This window comes from Lingula anatina, chromosome 1 (assembly GCF_051362555.1).
Source record: "Lingula anatina isolate TDL-2025a chromosome 1, LinAna3.0, whole genome shotgun sequence".
Classification (NCBI taxonomy): domain Eukaryota; kingdom Metazoa; phylum Brachiopoda; class Lingulata; order Lingulida; family Lingulidae; genus Lingula; species Lingula anatina.
Genome location: NC_141767.1, coordinates 29,767,357 through 29,782,313, shown reverse-complemented (window position 1 = coordinate 29,782,313; position 14,957 = coordinate 29,767,357). Strand labels below are relative to the sequence as shown.

The 14,957-nt window shown below is 37.2% G+C and overlaps 2 protein-coding genes across 3 annotated transcripts in view; both read right to left on the bottom strand.

Annotated features, from left to right (window-relative positions):
* Positions 1-14,957, bottom strand: part of LOC147764232 (protocadherin-10-like) — a 158,798-nt gene that overhangs the window by 29,962 nt on the left and 113,879 nt on the right. The gene's annotated exons all lie outside the window — the stretch shown is intronic.
* On the bottom strand, positions 4,523-10,690 carry LOC147764237 (uncharacterized). Of its 2 annotated transcripts, none has more exons than XM_087015633.1 (2): positions 10,436-10,690; positions 4,523-7,909 (listed from the first exon to the last, which is right to left on the bottom strand). In XM_087015633.1, exon 2 carries the CDS (start codon positions 5,491-5,493, stop codon positions 4,693-4,695), a length of 801 nt encoding a protein of 266 aa, XP_086871759.1. In that variant the 5' UTR covers positions 5,494-7,909; positions 10,436-10,690; the 3' UTR covers positions 4,523-4,692. The 2 variants fall into 2 exon arrangements, with proteins under 2 accessions (XP_086871759.1, XP_086871760.1); XM_087015634.1 differs by lacking the exon at positions 10,436-10,690 and adding an exon at positions 9,613-10,416.

The following is a 14,957-nucleotide window of genomic DNA, read 5'->3' as shown; positions in this document are numbered from 1 at the left end:
AAGTGTGTGTGTGTGTGTGTTGTTACGGGTCAGAGTACCCAATGCCAGCAAAAATCAATGACAAAAGATTTAAAGAAGTTTTAATATTTTATTAAAACTAAATAAACTAATGACAATAACAATAAGCTATTCTTAATACACAAATAAACCTATCTGAAAGCATGAAGTGTCCTGTGTGAAAGTCCGATGTGAATCCGTCGACTGGAGATTGAATGGAGATGAATCGGCTCAAAGTTCAGTGAAAGTGTCCGATGAAATCCCACAGTAATTATGATGCAAGTTCCAGTAGAAAATATGAGTGTCGGTTCAGTGGTATATAGGTTCCAAATAAAAATATTCTCCTTCAAAAGTCCCAAAACAAAACTCAGTCTCCTATCCGTTCATACTCCAGCGTCTCTCTAAACTAACGCTCTCGAGATACTCATGCTCTCGCGATATGGTGACGTCATAAGCTGACCTACTTATACACAACACCTCTCCCCTTAAAAAGTTTGAATATCAATGAAAACTTAAATTTTACACTCTAAATAATGCATATATATGTCCAATTATGACACTCTTGAAAGGGCATCTGCAATGACATTGTTTTTGCCCTTAATATGTTTAATAACAATATCATACTCTTGTAACAACAAACTCCACCTTGTCAGTCTCTGATTCTTATTTGACATTTTGTGCAAAAATGTGAGTGGATTATGGTCTGTGTAGACAAGAATAGGATGTAAAGTAACATTCAAATACACATCAAAGTGTTGTAAAGCTAACAACAAAGCAAGACATTCTTTCTCAATAGTAGAATAGTTTTTCTGACATTTTGTAAGTTTCTTTGAAAAGTAAGAAACAACTCAATCTACATTGTCATCATTTTCCTGGAATAAAGCAGCTCCTATTCCTACATCACTAGCATCAACAGCAAGTTTAAATTGCCTCTCAAAATCTGGAGCTGACAAAACTGGACTACTCATAAAGATTGCCTTAATTTTCCTGAAGGACTCATCACAGTCCTTTGTCCAATTAAATATCACCCTCTTTTTAAAGAGGTTAGTAAGTGGACTAACAACAGAGGAAAAATTTGGGCAAAATTTTCTGTAAAATCCTGCCATACCTAGAAATCTCATCAATTCTTTCTTGTTGGTAGGAACTGGAAACTCTGAGATGGCTTCTACTTTAGCCATGATAGGTGTACTTAAACCCTGACCCACTCTGTGACCTAAATACTCTACAGTAGCCTGACAAAATTCACTCTTTGCCAGGTTCACAATGAGATTTGCTTTCACCAGTATGTTGAAGAATTCACGCATAATCTGGAGATGCTCCTTCCAGGTGTCACTGTAGATAATGACATCATCAATACAGGCTTCACATCCCTTAAGATCATGCAGAAGTGAATGAATCATCCTTTGAAACGTGGCCGGCGAGTTCTTCATCCCGAATGGCATAACTTTGTACTGGTACAATCCATCTGGAGTCACAAATGCTGAAATTTCTTTAGCTCTGTCAGTTAAGGTACTTGCCAGTAACCCTTCAGCAAGTCAAATTTGCTGACAAATTTCGCACTGCCAATTCTATCTATGCAATCATCAATTCGTGGGATAGGATAGGAGTCTGTTTTGGTAACAGAATTTACTTTGCGGAAATCTGTGCAAAAGCGATAAGTTCCATCTGACTTTGGGACAAGAATGCATGGTGAACTCCAGTCACTACTGCTTGGTTCAATAATGTCATTTTCCAGCATATATATATTGAACTTCCTTTCTCAGATACTGAAGCTTTATTGGATTCAGTCTGTATGGGTGCTGTTTGATAGGCTGAGCATCCCCTACACTGACGTCATGAAGAGCAGCATTCGTCTTTTTTGGAACATCAGGGAAAATATCCTGGTAGTCAGTAATCAATCGTTGAACCTCTTCTTTCTGATGACTGGTCAAATGTTCAAGTTTCACATCAAGGTCTCTCAGGATTTCGGAATTCTTCAAATAAGCACTTTGATTAAAGTCATTTTCACTGGTGTCCACACCAATTTCATTTTCAGTACATGACTTAACATTGGTCACAGCTGAAACAGATTCTACTGACTTAAAATCACTTCTATCAACATACTTTTTCAACATGTTAACATGACACACTCGCTTTTCTTTTCGCCTGCCTGGTGTCTTAACTACATAGTTAACATCACTAATCTTGCTTTCAATTTCGTAAGGGCCAAAATATCTGGCTTGTAAATGTTGACCATTGAGAGGTAAAAATACCAGTACTTTTTCACCTGGTTTGAACTCTCTCTTCCTAGCATCTTTATCATACCATGTTTTCATTTTTGCTTGAGAACCCTTGAGATTTTCTTGAGCTAATTTACAAGCACTGAATAATCTTTCTTTGAAAGTAGACACATAGTATTAAAGATTGAGATCACTAGTCTCAGTCAACCATTTCTCCTTCAATAATTTCAATGGTCCCCTGACAGTATGACCAAACACTAATTCAAAGGGACTGAACCCCGGGGACTCCTGCACAGCTTCTCGTGCAGCAAACAACACAAGGTGAACCCCTTCATCCCAGTCCTTTTCATTCTGGTAACAATGTGTTTTTATCATGGTTTTGAGGGTCTGGTGAAATCGCTCCAGTGCACCTTGAGACTCAGGGTGGTAAGCAGAAGACTTGTACTGCCTAATACCTAATTCATGCATGACCTGCTGAAACAATCCTGACATAAAGTTTGAGCCCTGGTCTGACTGAATAGCCTTGGGGATACCTACAAAACAGAAAAATTTCGCAAGGGCCTTAACTATGGTCTTTGCTTTAATATTCCTCAGAGGTATAGCTTCAGGGAACCGAGTGGAAGTACACATTATGGTAAGTAAATACTGATTCCCTGACCTAGTTTTAGGCAAAGGTCCTACACAATCAACTAACACCCTACTAAAAGGTTCCTCAAAGGCTGGAATGGGTTGCAGGGGAAAAGATGGTATTTTCTGATTTGGTTTTCCTACCATCTGACATACATGACAAGACTTGCAAAACTCAGACACATCCTTTCTCAACTTTGGCCAATAAAAATGACTCAAAATTTTGATACAGGTCTTATTTACACCTAAATGACCTGCCATAGGGGTGTCGTGAGCTAAACTCATGATATCCTTGTGATATACTACAGGAACCACTACCTGGTGAATAATACACCACACCTCGTCAGCTGATGCATCAGGTGGACGCCATTTTCGCATAAGGATGTTGTCTTTGAGGTAAAAACACTCTCCGACTTTTGCTGTTTCTTCCATTGGAAGAGCTCTTTTAGTAAGTCTGACAATATCTGGATCTTTACTTTGTTCCAACAGTAACTGTTCACGACTGAGGGCGTCCTTACCCTTGTCAAATGACAAATCAGACTCAACACTAGATGCCTTCAGAGACACATCAATGTCAACTGGCACTTTGGTTTCATATGACTCTACAGGTAAACTGTCATCAATGGTTGTCATAAACGTTTCACTAAGTGAAATTTCTTTAAGTGGATCAGCTTTATCCACTACTAGCTAGAGTACCATCAGCCTCAGCCTTTTGTTTTGAAGCCATTGCCCTCGTAACAACACAGGCTGGGTACAAGTCGTCTTCCTCATCATCAGAAATGACATCAGAAATTGTTTTCTCACAAACAATGGGATTAGGTATCACTTTACCACCTGCTAAATCGTTGCCTAGCAACAAGGAAACGCCTTGAATGGGAAGAGTAGGTCGAACACCTACAATAACTGGTCCAGTAGCTAAATCTGACTTCAGATAAACTCTGTGAAGGGGAACATCAATGACACCTAGCTCAACACCCTGTAACAAAAAATGAACTACCAATAGACGTCTCCTCAGACAAAGGCAACACGCCCTCTAACAGCAGAGTCTGGGCAGCTCCAGTATCTCTCAAAATCTGAACAGGTAAAGCTTTGCTAGAATCACTGAGTGAAACAAATCCCTGAGACAAAAAGGGCTTATAATGATCCTCCACAGAATCAACAAAACTGGACTTTGAATCCTGGACATCAGGAGTGTCAGCACGTAACAAATCTAAGGCTTTCCTGTCATTTCTTAAAGCTGCACAGGCATTTGTCTGTCGCTTTAGAAGGTCATTTTTCATCTTAAGTTTGATACATTCACCAATGAGATGACCCTTTTTCTTGCAGTAATTGCAAGTTGGGGATGACCCTACAGTTTGAGGTGACTCAAAACGACCCGGCTGTGGGGTTGTGGAACCACTGTAATGTGATGACTTGGGACAGAGAATATTATTTTTGGGAGACTGGATGGGAGACTGAGATCTACATGTAGGTACAAAGTTTTTCTTATGGGTTAGTGCGTATGAATCCGAAATAACTGCTGCTTGCTCAAGAGTTTCAACATTCTTGTCTTCTAAATGGATTTTTAGATCTTGGGAAACACATTCCTTAAACTCTTCTACTACAGGGGCGTAACCAGACCTTTAAAAATTGTACGCACTTGTATTTCTTTACTGAGGGGGGGGGGGGGGGGGGGGGGGGGGGGCAGAACAATTGTGCCTTTACAATTGATACAGAGGATTTGTACATACAGGTGACTTTAATAAGCAGAGGATTATCTTTTATATTCCGTGAAAAATACACTAAATTTATATAAAATAATATCATGGTTGGCAAAAAAATTGTACGCACAGTGCATCCGTGCGTATGCCTAGTTACGCCCATGTACTAGAATAAGTTGACGTAAATTTGCAAAATTCTTTTCACACTTTTTGGATCTAAACCACTTATCAAATAAGTCTTCTTTCTCTCTAGCAAATTCTACGTAAGTCTGAGTTTCTATTTTCTTCTGTTTCCTAAATTTTTGTCTGTAAGCTTCTGGCACCAATTCATATGCCTTTAAAATAGCCGATTTCACCTTTTCATAATCTGAGCTTTCTGCTAAACTGAGAGCTGAATACACCTCAGCAGCTTTCCCTACCAAAACACTTTGTAAAAGTGTGGGCCATACTTCAAACGGCCATTGGAGATGTTCTGCAATTTTTTCAAATTGTGGGAAAAATTTATCAACTGATTTTTCTTGGAATTTAGGAACTAACCTAATGTTCTTTGCCGCATCAAATTCATACCTGACATGTGAAGTTGATCTTTCACTGTGCTCTAATCTTAGTTTTTCCAACTGAAACTGCCTATCTTTATCTCTTTCTTCTCTTTCTCTTTCTAACCTTTCTTTTTCTAACTGAAACTGTCTATCTATTCTTAACTTCTCCAGTTCAAATTCATACTCTGAAATGTTGGTTTCTGCCTTAACTATTGGCGGTAAATCATCAGACTTAAATATTTGTTCAGCTACAAGTTTCTTCACTACTATTCCTCTAATCTCTTGTTTTTTCATGGATGATTTCACAACTAAATTGAAATGTAAAGCTATGGCAACTAACTCATCTTTTTTCAAAGCTTCAAAGTCTTCCACCGTAGGAGATTGGAGAAATTCGGTGACAGAGAATACCATGGTGGAATTGATTTCTGCTGGCTACTGTAGTAAATTTGCACACAAAAATTGCTACCGATAAGAAAATCTAAATTCCCGGACGAGCCCCCAATTCTGTTACGGGTCAGAGTACCCAATGCCAGCAAAAATCAATGACAAAAGATTTAAAGAAGTTTTAATATTTTATTAAAACTAAATAAACTAATGACAATAACAATAAGCTATTCTTAATACACAAATAAATCTATCTGAAAGCATGAAGTGTCCTGTGTGAAAGTCCGATGTGAATCCGTCGACTGGAGATTGAATGGAGATAAATCGGCTCAAAGTTCAGTGAAAGTGTCCGATGAAATCCCACAGTAATTACGATGCAAGTTCCAGTAGAAAATATGAGTGTCGGTTCAGTGGTATATAGGTTCCAAATAAAAATATTCTCCTTCAAAAGTCCCAAAACAAAACTCAGTCTCCTATCCGTTCATACTCCAGCGTCTCTCTAAACTAACGCTCTCGAGATACTCATGCTCTCGCGATATGGTGACGTCATAAGCTGACCTACTTATACACAACAGTGTGTATATGTTGCGCAGGGGGGAGGGGGGGGAAGGTCGACATTACATCTGCAGACACCCCTTCAAATAATCTTGGATCTGCCCATGTATAATAATACATGCCAAAAAACAAACAAACAAAACAAACCAAAAAAAAAAAACGCATAACAATAATACTAATCACTCCTGAAGGTTTGAAAACAAAAAGCCTATTGGTTTTCCTTGAAATGTGTTGCTTATATTGCATACATGCTGATAAAAGTGAAAAAAAAAAGATTAACCTTTGAAAAAAAATTGGTGGGATCATGCCAATTTTTGAATTCTGCCAGTATATCATGAATGTTCTTCAGTTCTGCCAGTTAGAAGACAACAGATCTACCAGTTTTCCACTTATTGACAATGAAAGTGCACAGCGACAACAGAAATGTTGGGGGCAACAACAACAGATGCAAGTGATGGGTACATTTACAGGCACGATGTATCTGTACATAAAACAGTAAAAATATTACAATATGATTGATAAACAATATGATTGAATAATATACTAAGCAAGTGAAAAAAGCAATGTATTCTCAATAATCTAACACCACTTGCTGATGTCACAATGTTCAATCTCTTACCAAAATACAGCAGCAGCTGTTGATGTTGAAATGCTCAATGTATTCCCATAATGCAAGCAGCAACTGCAATTGTTGATGTCACAATGCTCAATGTATTCCAATAATGTATCCACAATTGTTGATGTCACAATGTTGATGTCAGAATGCTAAATGTATTCCCATAATGCAACTGCAATTGTTGATGTCACAATGCTCAATGTATTCCCATAATGCAACTGCATTTGTTGATGTCACAATGCTCAATGTATTCCCATAATGCACCTGCAATTGTTGATGTCACAATGTTCAATGTATTCCCATAATGCAACTGCATTTGTTGATGTCACAATGTTCAATGTATTCCCATAATGCAAATGCAATTGTTGATGTCACAATGCTCAATGTATTCCCATAATGCAAATGCAATTGTTGATGTCACAATGTTCAAAGTCTTCCCATAATGCAACTGCATTTGTTGATGTCACAATGCTCAATGTATTCCCATAATGCAAATGCAAATTTTGATGTTACAATGCTCAATGTATTCCCATAATGCAAATGCAATTGTTGATGTCACAATGCTCAATGTATTCCCATAATGCAAATGCAATTGTTGATGTCACAATGCTCAATGTATTCCCATAATGCAACTGCATTTGTTGATGTCACAATGCTCAATGTATTCCCATAATGCAAATGCAATTGTTGATGTCACAATGCTCAATGTATTCCCATAATGCAACTGCATTTGTTGATGTCACAATGCTCAATGTATTCCCATAATGCAACTGCATTTGTTGATGTCACAATGCTCAATGTATTCCAATAATGCAACTGCATTTGTTGATGTCACAATGCTCAATGTATTCCCATAATGCAATTGCAATTGTTGATGTCACAATGTTCAATGTATTCCCATAATGCAAATGCTATTGTTGATGTCACAATGCTCAATGTATTCCCATAATGCAAATGCTATTGTTGATGTCACAATGTTCAATGTATTCCCATAATGCAAATGCTATTGTTGATGTCACAATGTTCAATGTATTCCCATAATGCAAATGCAATTGTTGATGTCACAATGCTCAATGTATTCCCATAATGCAACTGCAACTGGTTGAATTGAACTGAGATTAAATTACTGTGGCCCTGCAGAAACGATGCACAGGGAGGCATTTAAGAGGTGGAGAGACTATAACAGGATGAAGCGGTCTTCCTTTCATGTAGGTCCGCCATATTTAGGTCATGGGCTGGCTAGCACTGGGCTCTTCTCATTCTGAATGGTCCCTATGTATAATACAACCACAACAGTTGAAATCACAATTTCCAATGTCTTTCCATTATAAAACAGCAATTATTGTTATTTAAATGTTCATTCTTTTAACACAACAAGAGAAACCAATGTGAGGCAAAGTTCTATCTGGTGTTATGCGGTGGTAAAGTTACCAAAATGATTTTCTTCGATCCCTCATAACTTTGACCCATTCATTGTGTATATGTTGCATTATATGTTGTGTAATGTACGTATATATGACAAACATTAAAATAGGATATATGAACTGCAGAGGTTTAATTAGCAAGAACCAAGTTCAAAGAAGAGATATTTGATTTTTGTTTGAGAAAGTATGACATTGCTTAACTGAATGACAAGCATTATGAAAACAAGGCAGCAAAGCTGTTAAATATACTGTCATAAAGCAGATAATAATAATTCAACAATGTACAAAACAGGTTTGTTGTCAATTTTTATGTAATATTACTTTGTTTGCCAGCAAAATCACAATCACTTTTCCATAATGTGCACAAGTAAATAAAGGGACAACCATGCTTATACCACACTAGACAATGGTTCACCTATCCTTTCCAACATGTAAAGTTACACAGTGGTCCACTGAGACTACAACACATTTTAAGGTGATGCCAAATGCACAACAAAGACAAACCCATCCCTATATGATAATGAAAAACTATCATAAATCAATCACTTCTGTCAAAAACTCATAAAATTTCACCGACCAGAAATTAACATGTTAATGAGAGCCCAAAGCAGCCACCCTGAGCTTCAGAGCTAACTTGACACTAACCTTTTCACTGTAGCCTATTCTCCATCGTGTCAAGTAACCTCTGACGAAAATAGTTTGACCTAGTTTATATAAGCCAATCGAATCCATGTTTCAAAATTTTTCACCAAAGTTTGGTGAAAACGCTGATTGGTTGATCGTCAATCGGCAATCCTCGGCTGATTCCGCAAGCTCCATACTAACAACATAGTTATTGTCGAGTGCGGAGACATCCGAGTAGTTCCGAGTGCATAACCGTACACAAAGAAAGCATGGAGTATATCGGAATTGAAACCAGAGCAGTTTGATGCCCTGCATCATTATCTACTGAGGGATGATGTATTTTGCGTGCTGCCCACAGGTTACGGCAAGTCCCTGATATTCAGCCTTATCTTTGATTGGTCCGGATTTGAACAAAGCGCGCTTTGACTCGTTCACGTTCATTGGCTAGATCGTTCAATGAGTCATTGAGTGCGGGCTTTAAATTTGATTGGCGGGCGGCGGGGGCAATCGAATGTGGTCAGAGGTTACTTGACACGATGGAGAATAGGCTACAGTGAAAAGGTTAGTGTCAAGTTAGCTCTGAAGCTCAGGGTGAAAGCAGCCTAGAGAGATTGCAATTGTCTTTTGAGGAATAAAAATATCCCACAGTACAGTTCACTGGGACTTCATTTCACCTTTGGGTTAAATCATATTATACTGTCAACCTCTTTTAAAGATCAGAACTGAATGAGGAAAGATGTTTAAAGGATACACAGACAGAAACATAGACTTAAGGTAATTTTCAAATGCCTACAGTGTGCAAGACTTTATATGCTGTAATAAACATTTTATAATAAGTTTGACATTTCAGCACCTTTTACAAAATTTATAACAATTTACTGAAAATAAGACATTATTTTTAGATAAGGAATATGAATTTACTAGTACCTCTTTTTGCAGAGCAAACAATGGATTCAACACATCTGCATCAATCATTTTGTCACAAACATCAACGCTGTCATTTAGAGTCAACTTCCAGAAAATTATGAAGCAGATTTGAAAAAAAAGTTTATCTTAACAATCATATCATTTTTTAAAAGCAAATAACTTCTCCATTTACAAATATTTGTTGATAAGGCAATAAATATAAATCAAACAAGGTCAAATTTAAATCCTCTGTAAAAAGAAATCAAAGTTTTTCTTATCAACAAAATATGTGTACATTTGTAGGATAACTGAAGAAAAGAAAATGATATTCTTGCATCAAAACATTAAAATATAATCATGTCACATGTTCCTAACTATAACATCTATTCTAAGACGTGGATGCTGTCATTAGGTGTAAACTGTGGCTAGCTATCTGGACACTGTCCACAGGCATGTGACAATACAGCTATATGTGTTAGTGTACTGGTTAAAAATTTTTTTCACCAAAATAAAAGAATGCATTTCAAAAGTTAACAGTTCTGCCGACTTAGAATTAAATATGTTGATTTCAAAACATGGAAAAGTGGTCCCGGGGGAAAAAAGCTTTTCTATTCCTCTCACTGATTTTTACATCCTATCTGCACAGAGTCCCAGAGCGAATTTTTAGACATAACAGAAATCTGGTGACAGAAATCCCATGCCTGAACCCAGAAAGATACTGATGATAGATAAACATAGCATTGATACCAAATAGATTTTTTATAATAATATCAATATAACCCACTGACAGTGACACTGACCATCGCATCCAGTTCACTGCTGACCACATATCTAATCAGTTTACCTGAGTGTCCCTGGTACGGTCTTCCGCGAGCTGAGGGAAAGTATATAATGTAAGTCCACAACACTCTCTCCGCTGAATACTAACGTGTTTGGAAAATGTGTGTGTTGGGGGGGTGGGGGGTTAACCCCCTCCTAAGCCACCCCAGCTACTGTGTGCACGTATCCGGTATCGTTGTCGGGTCTTATGCTGCCACCAGGCGTTGGATTCTCTGCGTTTCCCGGGAGCGGAAGAGTTAACGCGGTCAGCGCCATTTTAGGGAGATGCAGATGAAATACAAAGATCTCATAATATCTGTAAATTTGTACTCACTGAAATTGAATTAATGGATTTTATTTATTAGCTTTCCTTAAATTTGCAGTATATTCTGCTTTCAGTTATTCTAGGCATGCCAAATATTTTTGGTAATTTGACCCTCTCTCTCTCTTCATCCTCCCCCTAAAATGTTCCACGTTAGAAAAAATCAATAATCGTATGGGAGAATAACACGGGCAATTGACCTACTTCACCAGTCATCGCTATTTTACTACTTTTCTGACTTGGGAGAGATTACGTCATACACGCCTGGAATATGTTGTTTTTATGATTATATGATTATTAAACATACACATATATCTATAAATGTGTCAGTAAAAAAGGAACAATACTTTTTAAAAATAATGAAAAAATATGTAAAGGACCCAGCAGAAGATAAAAACGGATTTTTTCTCTTACATGCAAATGAGATTGTCTTTAGAAATAAAGCTGACAGGAAGTGATGCTCAAATCAGAGATTTCAAAGGTGGTGATTTTGATTAATCTGTATTTTGATATTAAATCGATTGATAATTAATATTAATAATAGTAAAATAAAATTGAAGCTACTAAATCAATTATTCACCAAGAGTTTTTTTCTAATTACGAATCATTGCTCGACTCGCTCCTGGGATGAATTTAGTAACAGCCATAAGGGTCTGAGTGCACGCCCCCCCCCCCTCCACAATACTCCAATGTGTTTTACGTGTATGCCCTATCCAGACAACGTTTACCCTCTACACACTGTTACTTTACTTATATCTTTTCTATATCCTTTTTTCTTTTTATAAATGAACGATTCCTAATGTTGAGGTGCTTATACAGGTCTATATTTTATTCAGTTGCGATTGGAAAAATTAGAGTTGTTTACATCAACATTTCTAAGCGTTCCAATAAAGAGAAAACGTGGCTGGCCAAGGTTTGGATGAAAAACCAACATACAAAAATGGACAACAAAAAGTTTAACAGAGGTCACGTGGACGGCAGTTGATAGAAAGAAGTGGAGGGGCTTGCTCCATGGAGTGTGCATACGATCTTCGATATGCGGAGGATCGGGATAATGATGATCATCATAAAGTACGGGGTGGGGCTAGAGAAAGTGGGGCGGGGGGTAACATTTTTTTTTGGTCTACTAAAAGGGGTGTGCCCATTCATTTAGGGTGGGTCCGAGCTAACTAAGCTTTATTTTAGGCCCTACTATACATGTAATTGCACCCAGGGGCGGATCCAGGATTGTTTGAAATGGGGGGGGGGGGGGGGGGGGGGGGGGGGGAGCTCTGATGCGAAGCCGACCATAGCCCCCTTGGCGTGGGGTTCAGGCCCTGCTGAAGGACCCCGACATTTTTTTGTTTTGTTTTTTTGTTTTGGAGAGCAAACAGTGTCCTTTTGTACGGTTTAGGACTATTATTTAGTTAGTCAAGATGCTATTCTCAAGAGGAGCGATATATTTTTCAGAAACCGAAGGAGCGGTCTGGACCCCCCTGACCCCCCCCCCCCCTAAATCCGCCACTGATTGCACCTACTATGCATTTTTGAGAACAACTATACTATACTATTCCTCTTCAACTTGGCCCCATGTAAGCGGATGTTACATTGCTTCAAGAACTTTCCGGTGTAGATCTCGTGGCTCTCTTTCCAAGATTTTTATGTCCTCTATGGTTGTTGATGTTATACAATGCCCTGTCTGTTCCTGGTGTTGGCTGAGGGCAGATTTTTTATCACGTTTTTTGATGGAATTTTAATGTTCAGTGATTCTTTCTGTTAAAGAACGTCCTATCTCTCACATGTAGGCATCATGTTTGTAAAATTTGCCGTCATTTACAATGACTAGTTGGAAAACAAGTTTAAAATGACAAGGTTTTGCAATTCATAGCGGTAGAAAATAAAAAAAACTGTCAAATTCAGGGATCATATATGTGACTGCATGTTTTTATTTTTTTCTGCCATCCAAATGCAGTAAATTACCAGTTGACTTTATTTTTACTCTTAACTAAGAGCATACTCATTTATCTCGTTTCTAAAAATTAATTGCATGATTTATATTTATCATTTTTATTGCAGACTAAACAGTTATCTGAAAATCAACTTTCTATGAACACATGAAATGAATAATCAAGAAAATTCAGATGCAACACTCGTGATAAACATATTTGGTTAAAAATATAATCATGGTTGTCGTGAAGTACCAGCTAACATCACTTTGGGTTCCAGTTTTTAGTGAAATAGAATGTACCTCAACGAAAAGAAAAAATTCTCACTCGGGAATCTAAGACTTTGTGTTGAAAGAGAAAGGGTGACGTAGGATAAAAATATCTCTCTCTTCGCTCGGCAAATGTAAAACAGTGTAGTATGACACACATATAAAATACACTGTGTCTCGCGTTATGATATTATACATGTACATTGCAAGTATTACAGATTTATGAACAACTTCATTCTACATTTGTCTTCCTTTATTTCGGATCGGTAGATGAGGAACCAAAGTGCCAAGAGACATGCATTAAAACATTTTAACGGTATTCTTTATTGAGATAAATGGTTAAAAACCGTTGATATATGTACATATTTACAGCTGCCAAGGGCTTGTCACATCTAGCACATTTCCAGGAAATCTGTGGTTGTCGTCACAACCATGTTGAGACAGGACAGAAGCCAAAATATACCGCGTGTAAAAAAAATGTTTTTAGTAGATGTCAAATTTAGTAGAGTAACTTACTTTACAATTACTTATAATATCATTTTACTTTGATCTGAGAATAGCTAGAAGAAGTACAAATGTGCATGGAAGAGGGGTGGGATTGGGAAAATGTGTATTTCAGAAGTTATAGGTATAAAGGGAGGGGCACGTGAACCCCTCCCTCTTAGATCCACTGAATAAGTGACCAAATCATGACAAAATCCCTCATTGTATGTGGTGTTGTGTCTTGTCGTACATGTAAGACACAAGTGAAAAATGCATAGGGTCTTGTCTGTTGATAGTATATCTTACAAGTAATACTACGTTTGAAAGATTCATGAAAAACTTTATATTACAATTTCAACAATCCGTATCAGTAGATGAGGAAAACCGTTTAACAAGATATTTTAGGTAAATGGTTAAAAATCGGTTTTTATGGCCTACTATATGCATTTACAGAGGCCAACGTTTGTTAAGTAAGATAGTAATATTTTTGTTAAAAGTTATATTTTTCTTTCCCATCCACTTATCTTATTAAGACAGGTCTTTGCTAACATTTAGTCCCGCAAAAATTAAACCACTTACCTCAACCACAACACGAATGTCGCCTTTAATGAAGATGAATTAGTATCGTTTATTTATTTATTTATTTATTTATTTGCAGAAAGTTTTTGACGATAAAAGAACCAGTCAATATCCCACTCATAATGCAGAAAAACATTTATTCTTCCTTCTTCCACGCACAAACTGGGGCACAAAGTTGAACTCATTTTGAAATGACCCAGCGCTACCTCCAGAATAACGTCAAATGTCATATTTCTTTACTTGAATCTGTTTTTAAATTAGTTTCTTTTGCTTAAATCTTCTTTTTTACAAAATAGTTTGTAATCTAGAGTGTCGTATTAGACACGCCGAAGGGTTCAAAAAGAGTTTTGGAAACATGTTGCACATATTCTCTTGAAATATTTTGCAATTTAATTACTAACTTCAGATTTTAGCGCTCTCTTTTGGCGTACTCACTGTTTCACAGCGAGAGTATTCACAGTGCGCGATGATTGACGTTTGTTTATATATAAATCTGCCAATCAAACTGTTATAACTTGAAGCAACTATAAAAACTAACTGAATTTGATTGGCACCTTGTCAATCAAAGGGTGTAGGAAGCTTGAACTAAACGTGTTCGACGACTATAGTGATCCACCGTGTAATGATTGTGATTGACGTTTGTTTATATAATTATATATAACCTGCCAATCAAGCTGTTATTACTTGACAGCAGCTATCAAAACTAATGAATTTGATTGGCATCTTGTCAATCAAAGGGCATAGGGTTTTTTTACATGTTCAGAGAGAAGATTGTAGTAATTGTGTTTGACCTTTGTTAAAAAAACTGTCATTCATAGTCGTGTGCGCTTCACAGCTTCCATCAAAGCTGAATTAGCCTGTTTGAATTTGATTCATACCTGTCTATAACAATACATGTCGTAACATTCTGGAGGTAGGGGGCATTTTCTTTTCTTTTCTTTTTGCAGCGTTAAAAAACGCCAGGTTCTT